This window comes from Chiloscyllium plagiosum, unplaced genomic scaffold (genome assembly GCF_037043375.1).
Source record: "Chiloscyllium plagiosum isolate Xiang-an unplaced genomic scaffold, Cpla_swu_hap1 HiC_scaffold_33, whole genome shotgun sequence".
In the NCBI taxonomy this organism is placed as follows: Eukaryota; Metazoa; Chordata; class Chondrichthyes; order Orectolobiformes; family Hemiscylliidae; genus Chiloscyllium; species Chiloscyllium plagiosum.
This window is the reverse complement of record NW_028270171.1, coordinates 12790923-12813632: the sequence shown is the minus strand read 5'-3', so window position 1 is coordinate 12813632 and position 22710 is coordinate 12790923. Positions and strand designations below refer to the sequence as shown.

The 22710-nt window shown below is 40.4% G+C and overlaps 1 protein-coding gene across 2 annotated transcripts in view; it reads right to left on the bottom strand.

Annotated features, from left to right (window-relative positions):
* LOC122542216 (MOB kinase activator 2-like) overlaps positions 1-22710 on the bottom strand; it is a 58161-nt gene that overhangs the window by 5410 nt on the left and 30041 nt on the right. The window contains exons 1-3 of one of the 2 annotated variants that reach the window (XM_043679713.2): positions 13684-13839; positions 4045-4208; positions 1534-1627 (exon numbers count right to left, since the gene is read on the bottom strand). In XM_043679713.2, the coding sequence (XP_043535648.1) occupies positions 1534-1627; positions 4045-4208; positions 13684-13727 (302 nt within the window). In that variant the 5' untranslated portion in view covers positions 13728-13839. Of the gene's footprint in view, positions 1-1533; positions 1628-4044; positions 4209-13683; positions 13840-22710 lie in introns of those variants that run through there. The other variant, XM_087978292.1, reaches the window with a different exon arrangement.

Here is a 22710-nt window from a genome sequence, read left to right as displayed (position 1 = left end):
TAGCATATTTAGGAACACAGGAGAAGTCCTTTGAGCCTACTCCAAGACATGGAATGGCCAGATTGCATTAAAAGGCTAGACACGCTGGCCCTATATCATCCAGCCTTCAGAAGAGTCAAAGGTAACTTAATTGAAATATATAAGAATCCTGAGGGGAGTTGACTGGGTGGATGTCAAAAGGATACAGCCACTTGCAGGAGAATCTAGAATGAAGGATCTAAACTGGGGTCAAAAATGAAGGCCTGCCCATTTAAGACAGTGAAGAAACATTTTTCTCTCAGAGGGTTGAGAGTCTTTCAATTCTCTTCCTCAAAAGGCAGTGGATGCCATATCTTTAAGTATTCTTCAGGTTGAGGTAGATCGATTCTTAATTAGGATAGGGATGAAAGGTTATCAGCGATATGCAAGAATGCAGAATTGAGGTCAAAGTCATATCACCCATGATCTTAGTGAATGGTAGAGCAGGCTCAAAGGGACAAATGACAGCCACTTGATTGAATTACAGCTCATCTGTACCTCAACTGCATTTAGTCTGAATCCTTTGATACCCTTAGCTAGTAAAGAACTGCCAATTGTAGTCCTGAAAACTTTCTAATAACCCAGTAAGTACAACCATTTTTGGGAAGTACGAATTTCCATTACTTTCTGCACAGAATTTAAGCATACATCATTGTACAGATGAAAATATGCTGCAATGATTAACAAAGCAAAATTACTGTTATACTTGCAGGAATATTCAATTCTTGAGGTCAGACAAAGCCATTTTAACTGCATGGACAGCTGGTTTGCGATGCAGAGTGCTGCCAATATGTGTTCAATTCCCATGTTGGCTGAGGTTCTTTCACTGTATATTCTGATCCAACTCTGTGTTGCCATCACCAAACTCAACAATAAAACCAGATAAACTGAGCATTGTTCACCAAGCATATTCTTCTCACTTCTGCCCACCCCCCTCCTCTCTGTGAAATGGGCGTGATATGAGTTGGGCAGACGCAACTAGGTCCATCTAAGATACAGGTATGAAGTGGAATGCATTGTCGAAAACCTGCAACTTCCCTGTTATCAGATTATCATTCTTCACCTGAGGCAAAGTGACCTTTGGATTAAACTCACACTCAGGCATCTCTCTGCAATGTGACTGTGACAACTTTCACTGTATATTCTGATCGAACTCTGTGATGCTACCACCAAACTCAACAATAAAATCTGACAAACCGAACACAGTTCTCTAAGCAGATCCCTTCCATCTCTGGGACCTCCCTCCTCTCGGCAAGCTTTATATGAAATGGGTTGGGCAGATTCAACTCAGTTTTCCCTTTAATTCTCTCACTCTATGTGGAAATGGATCTGACTGCCATATTTCTTTGTGTTGTCTGTGGAGCTGGATGTTGAATATCTATGTAATGGACTCATCTGTGATTTTAACTGTCCTTAAAGATGACACATTAACAAGTCATGTTGTTGTGGGGAGTTGTTCTGGATAAAATAAAAGAAGATCAAAATATATAGCATAAAACACAAACAAATACTTACACATTACATGCATTCATTACAGGACAGCTTTCTGCTGTGCAGAATTCAGAGATAGCACTGTACTGCAGATTTATGTGATTGAAGAATGTCATTGCTATCAAAACAAAAATAATAGTAAACAACAGAGAGACAATGTTATATTTTAAACAATATTTTGTAGAAACAAAGTTCTTACTTTACTTTCTTCCTCTCTAGGGCAGTGCACCCCGCACCACCACCTCTCTGCTCCACCCCACCCAGATTCCACTCTCTTTTCTTTTAGCAATATGGCTCATGGGCATCTACATCCCCAAGTCCCTCTTTTTATACATGGTTCTAGAGTGTCAGTGAACTTTTCAAACGAAAAGGAAATCACAACCAGCCTAGCTAGTCCTGGACTTCTTTTGAAGTCCAGCAGAATTCTTCTTCCTAATATAAGGGGTACTAAATTCAACCCTTACCACCAGCCAGGACGACACCAACTAACTTTACAAAGCCTGAGAATCAGACCTGGCACCTGGTCTGATTGGCTCAGTGCCACACTGCGTACAGTATTTATAATCCAGTAAACCATCCAAAGAACACAAGGTCAATTGTTGGAGCATTAATAATTTTCTGGGCTGTGTAAAGGTGCTCCAGGTCCAGAGGAAGATTTACAATGATACTGACAACTCCGTGGATTCAGTTTATACAATCTATTGGAGATTAATTTGAATGATTAGGTTGCAGTCAAGAATGAAGCACAACTCTTTAATGGAAGTGTTCATGATTGTACAAAACAACAGAATGGAAAATCAATACTCGACTTTAATGGCTTCTCTGCCTGAAGGAGGGAGCAGAGAGTTTCCTGTTCAGTTCTTGCTTAGCATAATCATGGAGGAAAGAATGCATTACTTGAACAGATTTCAAAACAGAAAAACACAGTTATTCTTTTACTAAGCCCTCTAGTGACTCAGTCAAGGCTGTGGTTCATTCAAGATACAGGTATGACTGAGGAATGCATTGTCTAAAAATGTCCTTTTATCAGATTAACAAAAACAAGAATTGCTTCATTCAGTCACAATAAGTCAGTATCCTGCTCACCACAAGTGTGTGAGCTACAAATGTGAATGGAAAGAGATTGCTTGTGAAAGAGAAGGCAAAAAGAAAGTGAAAGGAGGATAACAAACACCTGTGAATTCACAGCAAGTCAGTCACCGTAAAAAACAAAAAAAAAATATAGATTTCGTTTCACCGAGATCCCCATCCGAAATGGTTGCAAGCTGTACTTCTGAAACATCAACCTACGACACGGGCAGATGTGATGTATGTCAGTAGCAGTTATTTCTTGATTTTTTTGAAACTTTCATTTATTGTGTTTTATTTTATCATTGTGACAAAGAGGCAAGTGAGCAACACGATAATGTATAGAACAACAACTTGCTGGGAAGTTATTTCCTTAATGTTTAACACCTATAATAATTTTGTACATAGCACGAACAGCATACAGAGTACTACTTTTCTGGAGTATGACCTGGGTTAAAAGTCCTCTAAGTGTCACAGTTTGACAACAGCTGGTTACACCTTTGTCAGAGTCAAAATTAGAACACTAACCCTGAGGAAATCCTGCAATGATGTCCTGGGATCATGACCCGAAAACCACAAACATTTTCCATTGCACCAGATATCATTTCAAACAGCAGAGCGTTATTCCTGATTCCCATTGTGTCTGGGTTCCTTGATGTCATACTATGTCAAATACTGCTTCGATATCAAGGACAGTCACTCTCATTTCACTTCTGGAACTAAGCTCTTCTATCCACATTCGGACCAGGGTCAGGAGCTGAGTGACCCTGGTGGAACGCAAACCGAGTGCCAGTCTGCACGTTATTGCTGAGAAAGTGATACTTGATATAGCATTACAACTTGTTCACCATTAAAATCAAGGCACAACATTTCTGCGTTTACCAGACTAAAAAGTAACTAACTGGAAAATGTTTTGACCACTATGGAGATTTGTGAGAAAGTTCAGACTTTTACTTTAAAAAGTCTGGATAGGTAATTTCAGTTCCGTTGTCTCCCTATATGAATCTTCTCCATTTCTCTGTATTTTACCAAATACAGTTATTATTTCATACTGTTATGCTACAAATAAATCTCAAAGAAAGAGTTTTAGCTTATACTGACAGCAACATTTGATCTATACATATTTACCTTTGTTCTTTTAGAGTCCTCCTTACTAAGCACCATTTTCTTTAAAAAACAAGACAAACCAAGTGAATTTTTTTTCAGGAATTTGCAATGATTTTCTTTAAAAGGCTGCTGTGACATATCTAAGAGTACTACAAGAAGACTGTCCCATACAATTTCACCTCCATCTCTATCTCCCCAGGAAATTTCCACCCTTTACCTATACAAGCCTAGAAAGTCACCAAGGAAAACTGTAGGAGAGAAAACTCCACACCCATTAAAGTGTGTCTGAAGCTCCAATGCATAGGGCCACCATACTATTCTCTTGTCGTGAATCTCTGCATTATTGTGAAATTTACTCACTGTTATTGGCCAACCATTCATTCTGGTCAATTTCCCTGGGCAAGCTCACAAGCATGGGCAAATCTGCATCAGACACTCGAGCAGAGGCGTATTCTGCCTCGAGATACAACTTCTTCTCTTCGGTCGATGGCAGCTTTTCATCTGGCTTTGATTTTGCAGTCTTTCTGAGGGAGATAAAGGTAAATTATAAATAAAATCAGAAAAGGTGACATGTATTGAAACATAAAACATGTTTTTTTAAATTGCAGGTACAAGTTGGTAATGTTCAGTTTTCTAGTCTACCACTATTCCCATATTCACTCAGTTCAATACTGTCAGCAATACAAACAATGCACATACACAACCATCAAGAGTTGTTTGAGAGCTTGCTGGTTAGGCAAATATTACACCCAACAACGCTCCAATCCATTTCCTAATTATACCAGGTACTATTAGACTTTGGAAGCCTTGAAAGCACTGTTCGCATTACCATTTAAACATCTGCTCAAACAGGATACAAGAAAAATACAAGGAGTCTCTCTTTCCCAAACAATATCCCTTTCTCCACCACCCCAATATTTCCTCCCCTTCCTTTCCTCACCAAAACAAGTTCTGTCTATCCTCCAACTATATTCCCAACTTTCTCCCCAAGCTGTGCAATAGAGCAATTTTTATTATGATGCTTTGCCTCCCCTTCTGCATTGTTAGTGTGGTGAAATCGAGATCTGTCTTTCCATCTTGGTTTATTTCAGTTTATTGAAGTTGAACTGTCTCTCCATGTCTTTTCAATTACTTACAATCTATGATTTTGCATAAACCTTCATTGAATGCTTCATTCGATCTTTTAAAATATTCAAATTTTGCTGGTGCCCAAATTCCTATTGTAGTTGTTTGCCTTTATGATTATTACAATTCCCTCTATTGTGATCGGAACCTCCTCACTCAATTCTCCTTTACAATAGTGCAGTCCCTGATGTGAAAAGATTACCCAACAGAAGCAAACTTCCACATAGCCTAAATGACCCATATCTGACTGGTCATGCATTCTAACTCCAAATCAAAACACAGAGGTAAAAATATCAAATTCTGACAATTGTGCAGTTTTATTTATTTATTTATTTTTTACACACGGAATATAACAAATAAAAGGATCGCCTGAAAACAATGCCGTTTCAATTAAGAGCTCAGCATTTGAAGCCAAATCTCAGTTTTCCATGGGGCTATGCATTTGGATTCCCACATACACAAAAAATGTATTTAAAGAAAAACAGACTGGCTGATCTGCTCACATGGCTGCATAAGCTCATTACAGCAGCATAAGCAGGAGACTTTTTCACACTGCCATTTAGGAAATTGCTTCTCATTCATGAGATTGTGATGGTGTCAGGAAGAAGAAAATCAAAGCAAATGTTAAATACTTAAGAGATATTACTACACAGCAACTGGAGGTGGTGAGACTTGAACCCAGGCTTCTTAGCTCAAAGGTAGGGACACTGTCCCTGTGCCACAACAGCTCCTCAAAAGCAACAGTTGATTTCTCTAATCAACATGATCAGAGAGATTCTTACACTCCTCTGGTGCAGGTGGGACTTGAACCTGGGTTAGAGGTCCAGGGCAGGGACACTTAACCACTGTGTCACAAGAGCCACATGGTGGCTCAGTGGTTAGCACTGCTGCCTCACAGCTCCCAGGTTCGATTCCAGGCATGGGCGACTGTCTGTGTGGAGTTTTCACATTCTCCCAGTGTCTGCGTGGGTTTCCTCCGGGTGCTCCGGTTTCCTCCCACAGTCCAAAGATGTGCAGGTCAGGTGAATTGGCCATGCTAAATTGCCCATAGTGTTAGGTGCAATAGTCAGAGGGAAATGGGTCTGGGTGGGTTACTCTTCAGTGGGTCGGTGGGGACCGGTTGGGCAAAAGGGCCTGTTTCCGCACTGTAGGGAATCTAATCTAATCATTTCCAGCCCTAAAAGCTAAACATTTCCAGATAAACGGGCCAAATTCAATCTTCATAAAACAGCAACAGAGCACACTCAAAACCAAGCAGGAAGATAATCAAAAAAACATATACTAAAGTAGTTACAAAAATTAATAAAACATTTAGAAAGGATAACAGCAAAACAATGAAATCTCTGAAAAAAGCTTTCCTCTTTAAAAGGTACCAAATTGATTTGTCAGTGCCCTGAGAATATATCATACTAAAATCACACAAAAAGTTATATTATTAGTATTATTCTTTCACAGCACCAGCTCTCAACTGCCCTGGATGAAGAGGTTGTTCCAGTGACATCAACTTTCAGAGTGCAGCCACAACTGCCCTTCTTCAGAGGTTAACATCCATCAATACATTGTGGAGCGGAGAGGAAAGATAGATGTGCAGAGGTGGTGGGGCTGTCAGATGGCAAACACACTAGAATACAAATTTTAAAAACTCTCAGAATTCCACATAAACATAATATACATGACTGCAGTTTGTAAGACCTGCTTTCAAACCAATGTGATCCTATGATATGGAAAAATCTGACAGAATGAAATTAAAGTAATATGAAGAAAATCACCATTCAGAACCAAGTATGCAAGAACATTCACTTGTGAGATGTGGGCATCACTAATTGGGCCATCATTTATTGCCCAACCTTAGTTACCCTTGAGAAGGTGGTAGTGAGCTGCCTTCTCGATCCACTGCAGTCCACATGCTGCACGATGCCCACAGTACCCTTAGGGAGGGAATTCCAGGAGTTTGACCCAGAGACAGTGACGGAACAATGATATATTTCGAAGTCTGAATGGTGAATGGCTTGAAGGGAAACTTGTAAGTAGTGGATGTCCCACATATCTGCTGTCCTTGTCCTTCTAGATGGTAGTGGCCATGGGTTTCGAAGGTACTGTCTGAGGATCTTTGGTGAACTTCTTGCAGTGCATCTTTTAGTCAGTACACACTGCTGCTATTGCGTGTCGGTGGTGAAAGGAGTGGATGCAGTGCCGTCACTTGGTTGAAACATAAAATATCTCAAGGAGTCTTGACTGAGTGGATATGGAAAAGATGTTTCCTTTTATGGGGAAATTTAGAACTGGGAGGGGAATACCATTTAAAAATAAGAGAACACCTACTGACAACAGATGATGCACTTTTTTTCCCCAGAGATAAGTAGGCCATTCTGGCTCAAGCTTGTCACGCAGTCTACTTTTACCCACTATTTTGAAAGAACCCAAGTTCACCATCGCTAGTTTGTGTACTTTGAGACAAGTCTTGATTGAGTACAATCTAGACCTTCACTCTCTGGAGGGAGATGAGATGCAAGCGCATCCATGACCCAAATCATTCATGCAAAGTAACATGCTATCCTTCATATATTCTATTTTCTTTCCTTGTTTCTGATGCAGAACCCTGGATCTTGTTACCTAACATCACCACACATGTTGAAGTGGGTGTAAAAGGCAACTAAGAGCTTATATTAAAAAACTGATGACCTGCTGTACAGAACTAATCACTGCATTTTTGGCTTGTTGCTGTAAAATCACCATTTGCCTTAGCCTTAGGAATTTGCTGCTCCCAGTTCCTATGTTGTATAGATTACGGGGAAAAAGCCGGAAAATGGAGTTGTAAAACCTATCAGCTATGACTGAATCACAGAGCAGACTTGATAGGCCAAATGGCTCGAATTCTACTCAAATATCTTATGGACTTATGGAAACAGGAAACTCATCAATTTCAACTCCAGTCTCATGCATTGCTTCATCCACACTTCAATTCTGACTCCTGTGGTTCCTGATTCGGTGTTACATTTCTCACTTGGCTGCTCAGTTCCGTTCACTCCAACAGCCAGTCAACTACAGTGCTAATGATTGAAGTCCCAACTCTCTGTGAGCAACACCACACATGGTTGTTTTTTCAGCAACTGGAGTAAGGGAACTGAGCAGCCAGGTGAGAAATGTAACACCAAGTCAGGAACTGCAGGAGTCAGAACTGAAGTGTGGATGGAGCAATGCATGAGACTGGAGTTGAAATTAATGAAGTAGGTTTCCTGATTCCTTGGAACTGGGAGCAGCGAATTCCTAGGACTGACGCAAATGGGAGATATTACAGCAACAGGCTGGAAGCACAGTGATTAGTTCTGTATAGCATGTCATCAATTTTTAAAAGATATTCATTTTAGTGGCTTTCTTGACTCACTGCAGCAATTGAAATTTGATGACTAAGTTTGACAATGTTTCTATATTTCCATATATTTTTCTACTCCCGAATGACGAATATTTTAAATTGTCAGTTACTACCATTTCCTATACTGTCATCTTTAGGAACACACTGATGTAATTGCAACCAAAAAAAAATCATTCTTTTTGAAAACAGAATGCTAAATTGATTTCGAGGTTAAAAGAAAGAAAAAGAAAAAAAGGAAAAAAAATGCATGTAAGCACAAGCAGAAGTAGTGAATAAATATGAAAATGACAGGTCGCATGAGCAGACTGTTTTCAGCTCGCCAACATTAGTGTGCTGATTTCCCCAGGGCTTTTACAGTCGTACCAGTTCAGGCTTGCTGCATTCCACAATTAATCATTACTGTTCGACTCTCAGCTTCTCTTTTGTCTACTCCTCTGTTTGCTTACTGTCAGTTACCAGACAGCACCTGGGCCGAATCCAAGTCACGGGCCAAGAACTATCTTGGCCAAAAGGGATATATTGACTACCTGGAGGGTTAGGGAATTTTGAAGGAATCATGCGAAGTGCTGGAGAACATGTCTTTTGCACCTTACAAAAGTCTGGACCTTGAGGGAATTTTGCTGTTTTGTTAGGAAGGAATTAATCCTATTATGTTTTTACAAGTTCATATTTAAAACCATTTGTCCGAATTTTACAACTGTAAGGCAGTGTTCCACAGGTGGGACAGTAAACCCTTCAATAGGTAAAATGTGGACATGTAGAGAGTTTTTAAAAATAACTGTCTTTCTTCTTCTCTACATGCAATAGATTAACGTTCCATAGTCTCTGCTCACTGTTTTGTTTCTAACTAAGTGGCCACTCAACGTGAGCAGGTCACAACCCTTAGTGGGTCACAGAATGAACAACTGGGGTCACAAGGCAAAAGTGAGGACTGCAGATGCTGGAGATCAGAGTCAAGGTTAGAGTGCTGCTGGAAAAGCACAGCAGGTCAGGCAGCATCCGAGGAGCAGAAAAAATCTACGTTTCGGGCAGGAGTCCTTCTTCAGGACCCTTCATGGGGTCACAAGCACAGTGATAACAATGGTGGCTGTGGAATGGAGATTCAGATCCAACAGTACAGGGAGCAGCTTCAAAGATCCTTTAAAGGCAATAGCACTGTTGTTTTGTAAGGTGAATGACAGTTGAAGTTTCTGATCTGATCATTTCCAGTAACAAACCTTGTAAAGTGTTCACTATCCTATTTCCTTTCTGTATGGCTGTACCTGGCTGCCGTTTGAACATCCTTCTGTTCAACATTTCTTGATTAACAACTCTCCCCTTCCCTCTGCTTCCTACATTCCCAACTTTCACACTGCAGTCACATCAACAGTGAAGATATCAGTCACTGAAAGGGAAAAGTCAATTTCAGCCAATTTGACTTACTAGCAGCACTTTGAAAATGTTCTAAAAGGGACACCAGCAAGACAGCAGCTGAGGCTGCGGGTGATTTCATGAATCAGGAACAAAGGAAACAGGTGAAGGAAGAAGCCTTTGTGGCCCCTCAAGACTGCTCTTCTGTTCAGCACGATCATGACTGATTTTCTAAGTAAGTTCACATTCCTGCCGCATGCCCATGATTTCCTAAGAACCCTAAAATTTGACAATCTCATTCTTAAATATGGTCAACCACTGGGCCTCTACAGCCGCCTGGAATGAAAAGCATTCAGAAAGGATTTACAAGGATATTGCCTGGGTTGTAGGATTTGAGCTATAGGGAGAGGCTGAACAGACTGGGGCTGTTTTTCCTGGACCGTCGGAGATTGAGGGGTGACCTTAGAGGTTTATCAAATCATGAGGGGCATGGATAGGGTAAATACACTTGGTCTTTTCCCTAGGGAAGGGAAAAATTTAAAAGGGACCTAAAGGGCAATTTTTCACACATAGAGGGTGATGCATGTATGGAATGAGCTGCCAGAGGGTGTGGTGGAGGCTGGTACAATTACAACATTTAAAAGGCATCTGGAGGAGTATATGAATAGGAAGGGTCTACAGGGATATGGGCCAAGTGCTGGCAAATAGGACTAAGTTATGTTAGGATATCTGGCATGGACGAGTTGGACCAAAGAGTCTGTTTCCATGCTGTACATCTCTAGGACTCTGTGACTCTAAGAGAAGAAATTTCTCATCACTGACCTAAATACAGGACCATTAATCTGTGACTATGACCTCTACTTCTAGATTCTCTAATCAAGAGTAATAGTTACTCAAGCATCTACCCCGTTAAAACAAAAAGAACACAATCTACTCCAGTCAAATTAAACTGGGGAAGCACAATCCTAAGCTTTCTGGCTTCACAGAAAATGCAATATTAATAATTTTTAAGAATTTACCTTTGGTTGGTAGCTGCAGACAGATCTAAAAACAGACCCACAGGTTCAGCAGTGATATCAAGCCTGCCCAGATTGGGTATAGAGTGTCCCATTACAAAAGAGATACTAAATACAAAACATGTAGAAAGCTAAATAAATAGAAGCAAATCTGTGTTGCACCCATTTCCAAGTGTCTGTACCTTCTAAATTTCCAGTTATTTACAGAAAAATGATGTAAAGGTTTGGATAAAGTGTAATGAGACAATACCTTGGAGGAGGGAATCTGACAAACTAGCTTGAGCACTTTCTCAAAATATCTGGAAAGAAGAGGTACATATTTCTTTGTAAGTTAAATAGAAGTAAATTATGGCCTGTCGTCACTAGGATTTGATTAAAGCATAACAGTTGATGGGTATGCGCAACCTTCACAAATGCCCTCAAACTGCAGAAAGGGAACCAATTATAAATTGTGTCAGTCTAAATGTGGGCAGTGGGTGGGGTCAGTACTTTGAGCTATATAACAACTAGTGAGACAACCTGGTGATTAAGGATGTTGGGGGCAATTTAAGATGAGAATACCACAGGAACAGCACATTATACAACATGTAATGCATTTTTTAGCAACACTGGGGCCCAATTTGGGAATAGGTGGTTTTACCTGCTAATTCAGGAGTTATTCTTTCCCTCTGACAGATGTCACAGCAGACAGGTTTGCTCAAACTTGAAATAAAGTATTGTTCCAAAAGATTTAAAATGGAAAACAAATATTCTGATTTATATAATCCATGTCCTTTAGGCTAACAGCCTACATGAAACAAGTATACAAAATAAAATACTTGAGGGGATTTGTCTATGTTGCAAAGTTGGTGAATTTATCACAACCTCAATTATAATACCAAACTTTCACAAAGTACAGAAACTGAACTTGGCATTATCAATTTCTCTTTACCACCATCATTGCTATCTTAGGGTAAACAAAGTCTGGGTTTTCTGAGCTGCTTTACACTAACAGGCGATTAGGAAATTGATCCCAGCAGGTGATTGTGAAGGACGCAAACACCACGCAACACAAGGGAATAAGAAGAAAGGAAATCGCGTGAACCTTTCAACCCAACAGATAACAACATTATTGAATAAGTTATCAGGGAAGGCTGTCAGAGTAGAGTAATTGAGACAGTTGGACCAGTTCTGAAGAGCAAAGAGATTCACAAATAGTATGAGGTGGTAGATGGGAATGATCCACAAAATACAAAGCTCCTTATTTCCCCATTGCTTATGTTTAAACTTATTTGGTCAGTTAATGGAGTTATCCAATAGGAGAAGAAAGTGTTATAGAATAATAATAATAATCCAATTTTCAATTGATATGTTGCATTAAAGAATCAAATTACTTTCAGTTATATGACATGGCCTGCCTTTACACTGAGCTGCATTTTTAAAGTCCTTTCAACATTGTTGAAGAAAATTTTATCTGTTAGAAAGTTGCTAATTGATACACTAAAGTTGCTCATCATCTTCCTCCATCATCTTCCTCCATCCTTTATAAACCTGTAATTTTACTAAAGATTCAGGACGTTGAAGAGAGCAACAAAACAAAGAATAGCATTCTGTGGGAACACAAATTCTGTTCAACTTCCTGCAGCTTCCAAACTAATATTGAATATCCCTCAGCACACAATGAAGAACCAGCAATAGAAAGGAAGTATTCTGTACAACATGAAACAGTATACATGTATCCCAGAAAAAAAAACATTTCACAAGTTTCAGATAGGCCAGATGCCCTGATAACTTAGCAAAAACTGTACACATGAGCCACACAAATGAAGAAAGAACCACGTTCTATCACTGGTTAATCTCAGACAGGTTAGCAGTGTGGATTCAACAACTGGCCTCAGTATTTCTGGATTAGGAACTGGTAATCTGACAAGGGCTTCTATACTGGTCCTTAAAAGTCTAATAATTCAGTATTAAGACTGGTCAAGGCTCAGCTGCAATGCCCTGACTGGTTAAAAAGTGCAACTACACCAGCTATCTAGGCTTCTAAATGAAGAGAACCTCAGTGCTCATGGGACCTCTAATCTTCCAGTAACTTGTTTCAGAAGACAGGCGACAACCAGACTTACTTGAAGTGAAAACAAGATTAACTCAGTGACAAAAAGCTACAAAGCCAGTCACTAAATAATTCATAAACTTCAAAATAGGTTGTAACTTTTTATTTTAAAGTTAAAAATCACACAACACCAGGGTATAGACCAAAAGGTTTATTTGGAAGCACTAGCCTTTGGAGTGCTGCTCCTTCATCAGGCTGAAGGAGCAGTGCTCTGAAAGCTAGCGCCTCTAAATAAACCTGTTGGACTATAACCTGGTGTGTAATTTTTAACATTGTCCACCCCAGTCTAACACTGGCTCCTCTACATCACAGCTTTGTATTTTAAACAGTCTTGTCTTCTTTACTACTGATTATTCACCTTTCAGTCTGTACCAACGTACCCACTACTTGCGTAATTCTTCAAAGTGAGTGCAAGAGGACTATTCAGTTTTCATCTGACATAATTGCCCATACGTATTTGCTATTTTTTTTAAAGGAACCTCAGCGAATTTCCCCCATCCGACATTTGATTTAAAAAAAACAACAAACTACTTAGATAGCTAAAGAATACTGTGAATTTCTCCATGAGATCGTACACTCCCCTGGTGTCAGCATGACTGCATCAGGGAGTGCACACAGCATTCTCAAAGGATACGGTCTAGTTGTTTGGGCTGTTCTGATAGGCAAATATCTACCAGCAAACAACCAAATCCCCCTTTCCATGAATACACAATTTAGCATGCAGTATTTTCAACAAATTTAATTCAGCACTTTTTGTTTCGATGAGTAGAAAGTGACTTTGTCTAATCCCTTAATTCGGTCTCTCTTTTGTTGCAATAGTTAAAAATCTGAAACAAAGGAGACATGATGATCTATAATTCATTTGAAGACTATAATACTTACATATTAAGGCGTGGTCGGGAGGGGTGTGTCGAGGGGACATAGGTGTACAAATTTGGATCCCTAAGGATCGGCGGACTGACAAAGTTCGCAACACTACTCTTATGCCATTCTCTTTCCACGTCAGCTGCACATTCCCTAGAACAATTCTTTCATTTCCTTACCTTTTCCTGTAGCCCAGTGCCTTCCCTACAGCCTGAAGGACCATCCTGCACTGCTCCAGGGCCCCCTGGTTTTTTCACTCAACCGCCAGATTGGAGGAAATTGACACAAACAAAAAAAAACACCCGCACAATAAACAGCATGTACTAAGTGCCCCCCTCTGTAACACAACAAGCTCAAACCACTCTGCAAACTAGTTTGACTGCATTGATGTGCTTATAGGACTGACTCCAGAGCGAGCCAATCGGAAGGCAGGCTGTTGCTGCTGCCACGACAACACAAAGCAAAGGCCTTAGGGATCGTCTGTAAATTGAACCCAACACAAAGGAGTCATCCTCGTCTCCTTAGGGATTCTGTGTAAAGAGTGCGAATCAATATAATACTATTAATTGTGGATCAGAAACACTTCTGTCGCTGACTACAAAAATATAGCGCTGTCACTCGGCATAGCTGATATATTCGTTCCAATACATGATTAGAACAAAAACTGTATTTAAACCAATACACTTTAATTTTGCAGTATACGCTGTTATTAATGCGTCAGTGCTATAAAAAAGCAAAGTATCCCATTGGCCCTTCATTCTATACAACCGAAAATAATTCTGGAGGGGCAGAATTTATGACAGCACTACTGGGTGTTCAAATATATAAACCACGGCTGTGCAAAAAATAACATGCTAACAAACTCTGATTAAAAAAAGTGATAAGCCATGAAACAGATTTTAATACTGATTAACGGAGTTCAAACAATACTCCAACGTGAATCATCAGGAAGTCTTTACCATACTTCTAAGATTTTCCCTCCGCTTTGAAGTAACCAATCCGTCCGGTTACGAGTTATAAAAGGTTCCCTCTAAAAAGTGGAATTTGTTAAGTAAATTCCCTGGGTCACTACCGTCAGGGAAAAGCTTCTAACATCTTCAGCCGTTGTTTGCTTAAGGGGTTGGGGTATTTCTCAGTTTTTATTCCCGCCCTATCCCTCCCAACTGGCTTGGGCTTTTTATATGTTCTTCACATAAATCTCCAAGATGATTGTGTTGCTCGAGAAGGGGTAGAGGGCATCACTGTCAAATGAGCCAGACTGGGTTGAATGATAAGAATTTCTTGTGCACATTATTTCATCTGTAAATATCCTTTTCAAATCATTTTTTTTAGATGTCTGCAGGGGATGCATGTGTAAGTCAGACTGGTCATTCATTACTTACACTCCTCCAGTGAGGCAAGAAAATATCTGTATTAGTTTAAGAGCAAGATTTTCAAACATCCACAAACAAATGAAAAATAGATTCTCATTATGGCATTATCGAATTTAAAACAGAATTATTCAAAGTAACCACAAGGGGGTCACTGCTTTTGTGTCAAGTGAGTAACTCCAGTCCAAATTGATAAAACACTCATCTATTATTTTAGTTAGTTGCTCCATTCTTAGTTGCAGCCATCATGGCTAAATAAGAATAGGGAAAGAAAAGGTGTTCTGTTCACCATAACGCTCATTCTTTACAGGATCAGAGGAAGCAGAAGTGATATTGTTTAGATGGGAAAGGGCTATAGAAACAGGCATCTGGATTTCAATGCCTGTAATTGGGAGATGAGATTTAGTTAAAAGAGCAATAATTCTGCTTGTGGTGTGGAAGAGCAGAGGGATATTAAGGGTTCAGGTTTACAGGACAGAAAAAGCAGAAAAGGCTATTAAGAGCTAATGGAATTCTAGACTCCATCACGAGGGACAAAGGCCAAAAGGTAATAATCAGCCCACACAAAACTTAAAGCCCTAGCTAAAGCATGTGTGCAATATTGGACTCCACACTTAGTAAAGATACAGATTTGGAAGAGTCAGTGTTGGACTGGGGTGTACAAAGTTAAAAATTACATAATGCCAGGTAATAGTCCAACAGATTTATTTGGAAGCACTAGCTTTTGGAGTGCTGCTCCTTCATCAACTACCTGATGCTCCCAAATAAATCTGTTGGACTATAACCTAGCGTTGTGTGATTTTTTAACTAAAGATACAGAGGCTGTATAGACAATTTACTTACATTTCTACCAATTATGTAATACAAATAATAAGACAGATTTGAAAAATTAGAACTTAGAATTATGGAGCAGTTTGTTTATGGAGCAGTCTTTAAAATTAAAATGCAGTTAGAGGCAGACTGTAAAAAATTTAAACAGAGAGCACAAGTATTTTAAATATAATTTAGGGATTAAAGAATGAAGCAGCAACTGTCAACATTGACGATTAGATTGAATACTGAATGAAGGGAAGGGAGACTGGAGGGATCTGGAAACTGTGCAATCAAAACTACTTACAATGTGGAGGTGCCAGAGTTGGACTGCAGTAGACAAAGTCAGAAATCACATAACACCAGGTTGTAGTCCAACAGGTTTATTTGAAATTACAAACCTTCTGAGTGTAGCCTTTTGGTCAGGTGAAGTGACGGGGAAGTACACAGAACACAGAAGTAATGGGCAGAGAGATCAAAAGATCATACAAATGGTGTGAGTGGAGTGCCGAATAATAAGTCTCTGCAAGGGTGTTAGCGTGAGTAAAGTAGGCGAAAGTGAGGACTGCGGATGCTGGGGAGATTAGAGTTGAGAGAGTGGTGCTGGAAAAGCACAGCAGGTCAGGCAATATCGGAGAAGCAGGAAAATCGACGTTTCGGGCAAAATCAGTTAAGTGTCAATAGCTGAATAACAACCAAAGGAATGATCTATAATCTGATTAAATGAGGCAGAGAGATAGAGTCAGAGACATATAGGATGGTAACAAACCCTTCGGCCCAACTCGTCCATGCCGACCAGATATCCCAACCCAATCTAGTCACACCTGTCAGCACCCGACACGTATCCCTCCAAACCCTTCCTATGCATATACCCATCTAGATGCCTTTTAAATGCTGTCATTGTACCAGCCTCCACTACTTCCGCTGGCAGCTCATTCCATACACCTACCACCCTCTGCGTGAAAAAGTTGCCCCTTAGGTCTCTTTTATACCTTTCCCCTCTCACCCTAAATCTATGCCTTCTAGTTCTGGACTCCCCACCCCAGGGAAAAGACCTTGTCTATTTATCCTATACATGCCTGTCATGATTTTATAAACCTCTGTAAGGTCATCCCTCAGCCGCTGACACTCCAGGGAAACCGCCCCAGCCTATTCAACCTCTCCCTACCGCTGAAACCCTCCAATCCTGGCAACGTCCTTGTAAATCTTTTCTGAACCCTTTGAAGTTTCACACATCCTTCCGATGATTAGATTAGATTAGATTACTTACAGTGCGGAAACAGGCGCGTCGGCCCAACATGTCCACACCGACCCTCTGAAGAGCAGCCCACCCGGACCCATTTCCCTGCATTTACCCCTGCATCTAACACTACGGGCAATTTAGCATGGCCAATTCACCTTACCTGCACATCTTTGTGATTGTGGGAGGAAACCAGAGCACCCAGAGGAAACCCACACAGACACGGGGAGAATGTGCAAACTCCACACAGACAATTGCCTGAGGCAGGAATTGAACCCGGGTCTCTGACGCTGGGAGGCAGCAGTGCTAACCACTGTGCCACCTGCCGCTCATCGTGGCACCGGTAGCAAACCTGAGATCACTATTCTACTCGTCCTGCTCTTCAGCTTCCAACCTAACTCTCTGTAGTCACTTTTCAGATCGTCAATCCCTTTCCTGGCTATATCATTGGTGCCAATATGTACCATGATTTCTGGCTGCTCACCCTCTCCCTTCAGAATCTTGGAAACCCAATCGGCGACATCCTGGACCCTGGCACTGGGGAGGCAACATACCTTCCGGGAGTGCCATTTCTGACCACAAAATCTCCTGTCAATCCATCTAAGTATTGAGTCCCCTACCACTAGCGCTTTTCTATTTTCCCCCCTTCCCTTCTGAGCCACAGTGCCAGAGACCTGACAACTACGGCTTTCCCCTGGTAGGCTATCCCCACCAGCAGTATCCAAAACAGTATACTTATTGCTGAGGGGAACAGCCACAGGAGACCACGCTCTGACCTTCTGTTCCCTTCCCTCCCACTGACAGTAACCCGGCTGTCCCTATCCTGGGTCTGGGGAGTGACCTCAATTTCTCCCTCAGCCTCCCGGATGATCCGTAGTTCATCAGCTCCAGTTCCCTAACTCGGTTTGAGGAGCTGGAGTTGGATGCACTTCCCACTTCAAACCTTCCCAGAAGTCCTTCGCTCCTCCCTCGCACCTCTCGGCAAAATCAGAGAGAGGCGGGGAGAAACAGAGAGAAATAGATATACCGAGGGGCATAGTCATAAAGAAACATGGTCATAGAGAAACACAATATCACAGAGTCATCGAGATTAATCGACATAGTCAAAGAATTAAAGCAAGCCACTGACAGTCAAACACACAGAGAGAGATAGATGTATAGAGACATGGAGACGGAGAAAGATATTCACAAAAATTTAAAAATAAGGTGGTGCTGGAGACAAACCAAATGACTGGAATAACATGTAACAAAAACAGAAGCTGCTGGAAAAGCCGAGCAACTCCAGCAGCATCTGGGAAGAAAAACCAGAGGAAAGGTCACTGGACCCAAAACATTAACTCTGATTTTTCTTCACAGATGCAAATTTCCAGAAACCATCCTACATCTCATCCGCTTCATCCTCGATCACAATGTCTTCACCTTTCTCCAAACACAATGAACAGCCACAGGGACCGAATCTGCACCCCAATATGCCAACATATTTATACATAAGTTTCAACAAGACTTCTTTGCTGCACAGGACCTCCAGCCAAATCAACGACATTATCTTCTTTTGGACCCATGGAAAGGAATCAATAAAACTACCTCATAGTGATATCAAAAAGTTTCATCCCACCAGAACTACCATGGACTACTTTAGAATCAGTCTCATTCTTGGAACCACATATCTCTATCAAGGATAGACACCTCATTACCTCACTCCAGTGCAAGCCCACTGATATCCTCATGATGCTGCTCTAGCTTCCACTCTAAACATATTAAAGAAGCCAACCCCTACAGACAAGCCCTCCACAGGATATACTCAGATGAGGAAGAATGCAACGGACACCTAAAGATTTTGAAGGACACCCTCATAAGAACAGGATATGGTATTCAACTCATTGATCCCAGTTCCAACGTGCCACAATGAAAAACCACAACAACGTAAGACAGGCACAGGATACGTACAATAGAGCACCCTTTGTCGTCCAGCACATCCCCAGAGCAGAGAGACTATGTCATGTTCTTTGCAGCCTTTAACATGTCATTAATGATGACGAGCATCTCGCAAAGATCATCCCTCCACTTCTCACCTTCAAACAACCAGTAAACCTTAAACAGACCATCGTTCACAGCAAACTACCCAGCCTTCAGGACAACATCAACTATTGCACCACACAATCTTGCCAGACATACCAGATCATCGAAAGGAATACTACCATCACATGTGGGAACACTACCCACCACATACACGGCAGATACTCATGTGACTCAGACAATGTTATAGTACAACAGATTTATTTGGAAGTACAAGCTTTCGGAGCACTGCTCCTTCGAGAGCGACACCAGCACTTCCACATCAAACTCAAGATAGTGAGATTACAGACAGCAAGATCTGAAAGTAAGGATTCTGGCGGGCAAGTAATTGCAGAATCTTGCAGAGAGATCCACAGCTTGGTGAGGTCCCATGACCTAACTAGTAATGAAAAGTGTTTGATCAGCCAATCCAATATACTAGATTAAAGTTCTTTCGCACTCATTTGAGAATGAATTTTAGTTTCTATCCAGCTGTACATATACAGAGCAGTTTGCATCAATACTTTTTAGTTTTTAAGGGACTGTTAACATACTGTGCATTTCTTTGATTCCCATGGCTATATAATGATACTTTTCTGTAGCCTTTAACAGCCACGAATACTGTTACTAAATAACACCTTATACTTTATTGGCTAGTTAATGCTTAAAATCCAGCCAAACAAAGAATTCTGCATGAGACTAGATCCTCAATTACAGACCGCAAACTTCAAAGCTAACAATGATTGCAAAAGTTTTAGGCATGTCAGGTTTTACAAAAACAACAAGAAAAATTGGAGTTCCCCTAAGAGCCTGGACATATTTTTCTGAAACTTTTGAAGGAAGGACATTGCTTACAAGACAGCATTAGTTTTCTTTAAAAAAACCAAACAAAGCGATGCAGCAAAATCTGTCTCAAAAAACAATTCAAAATGCAATAAAAGTCTTTTTTTTTTAAAAAGAAAACTTGAATGAATTCTCATCTCTGATTACCTCTGATCCAAGCATAGTGCTTCTTCTCTCCTCTTGAATTATAACAATATTTCAGGATGTGGAGGAGCTGGTGTTGGACTGGGGTGGACAAAGTTAAAAATCACATAACACCAGGTTATAGTCCAACAGGTTTATTTGAAAGCACTAGCTTTCGGAGTGCTGCTACCTGATGAAGGAGCAAAGCTGGTGGTCCCAAATAAACCTGTTGGACTATAACCTGGTGTTGTGTGATTTTTAACAATATTTCTGGACAGTGTACATATAGAATGTTGTGGGAGTCTAGCTTATTGAGGAACTTCAGCAAACGGCAATCTCATTGCACCTTATATGGGGAAATTGGAAAGGTGAAACCAAACACCTGAGTGTACTCCAAGTTAAATTCCTTCCAATTACTAGAAACAACATGCAAATGGTTGTAAAATGGATCATTTTATATCTGATTTTTTTTAATAAGAGCTTGCCATTCCATTTTCTACTTGAACCATATTTCAAAAAGCAGATACAAAAACTGAAAATTTATCAGTGATCTAATACTCTAGCCAAAATAATCCATCAAACAATAATGCTGCCATCAGAACTTTAACAGCAAGATTTTCAATGCTATCATCAGTAATGTTTTAACTTTATATATAAAAGGTGCAAGATAAAAGGATTCTAAAATTAACCATTATTCTTTCAAGACAAAATTCAGTTGAGGTTATGCCATTAGAATTCAACTTTGTTGTGAATATAGATTCAAGAAATTAGCTCAACTACCTTAGAGAATATCTGCAGTTACAACAGCTGACATTAGTAATATTTTATTCCTGAATGTCACCTTTTTTTCTGCTGTCAGTACTACCCTTGCCAGTTTCCAGTATTGGCAAAATTTCGCTGTCTCTTTCCAAAGGCCGTTTTAGATGGAAAGATTAACATGAATTTTAGCAGCTAAGTTGAAGGCACTGTAGCCAAGCTCAAATGTGTTGTCAGCCATGTGTTGTCTTGCTTTTTTTTAGCAAGAGTTATTGGGTAGGGTTGATCAATATGTGTGGAATGTTTTGTTCCTTCCTAGCCCAGAGGTGTTTTATTTGATGGTAGCACCATAACTGCTGTCTTGCCTATGGACTGTGAATTAATGAACACTTGAAGTATCCTTATATATCCAAAATCACGTTAAGCATAGAGTTACTGAAAGTGAAATAATGGGCATAAAAGAAAATGTTTGTCAATTAGGGTGATATTATCAGGATTAAGAAATAGCATTGGTTGCAAAGCTTCTTCACATTTGAAATACTGGTGTGCAAAATAATGAATTCTGGTAACCGTGCGCTAAAAATCATAACAAATGAACACTAGCTCTTCAGATTTAATTCCTGTCTATAAACCTATTGTAACCTGCAGAAAAGGTATTTTCCTCTGGGTATTGTGGTAGACCTTCAACACAGTGCACCACAGACTGATAAGACATTAGTAAATACACTTATCCAACCTCAAATTTTCCAGGTGAATTCTGTCTGGGCTGAGACACTGGGAGAATTAACAGATGTTGATTCCAGTCAGGAACACAATGGCACTGGGGTGCATAAGGTGGTTATCACACAGGGAGAGCAAGCAAATGTCTGAGCAGATTAATAATTGCATAATACCTTGTAACATATAGAGTGACAGAGGCTACCTGCCAGCTAGATTCTGGCATATGGCACTATAGCGACCTAAAGGAAAAAGATATTACTCAAAAAGAAATTCCAGCCTAAACTATAATGCTTAATCCTACATAAGCCGCACACAGAGATGTATTGGTTAGGTGCATATCTGTGATAATTTTCCAGATGACCATTCTGTTATCTTGTAGTATTTGCCACTGTACCAGTAAGTGGTACTGAGTAAGGATAGTTTGAGGTACAGGTACACAATTCTTCATCCAAAATCCCGAAATCCAAAGTATTTTTCATGGAGTGTGGAGCATCATTTTGGCATGCGAACAGGTGACCCAACTCCACACCCACTCAAACGACGCCACTCAGATGTGACATGGCGGTGTGGCCCAGCACTGGAAGGTGTCAATTGTGTCTCAGCGCTCGTACTATTCACACATGCATCTGCTGTTAGGTCATTTTTTAAATTTCACTGCGAAAATGTCATTTATTCCAAAATCTGAAAAATTCAGAATTCTGAGAAACAACTGCCCCCAAGGATTTTGAATAATGTATTGCGTACCTGTAGTTCGCTGACAACAACCCTCATTTGTCTTATGTCTGCTTAGCGATTAGTGGCAAAAAAAAAACAGACCACTCTGGAATATTTACAGCAGAAGCACTGCTCTTAGATATGAAGAAAGTTTACTCTATGATAGCAATATATACCCACCTTAAGAAACCCAAGACTTATAAAGAGAGAGAGAGGCAGGATCTACCACCAGAGCTTTACCGGAGACTCTCACGGATGATGTTACCTAGTATGGTGACAAAATGTCTGAAAACAAACCTTCCAGCTCAACCTGAGCTACAAATCTTCTCAAAAATCGCTAATTTCTACATTTGTTCAGGTGTAATTACCAAGACCTCAGGGAGCTGGTACAGATACATCTCCTCCTTCCAAAAGCTGGAGCAGAACCCCTTGACTCCACCCAGAGGCTGTAGAATAGTGGACAGGCAGGAGGCTGGAAAAACACAGCAAGCCAGGCAGCCTCAGGAAGCGGAGAATTCAACATTTCGGGTGTAACCCTTCTTCAGGACCCGTGGACCCAATGTAACATGAACAGT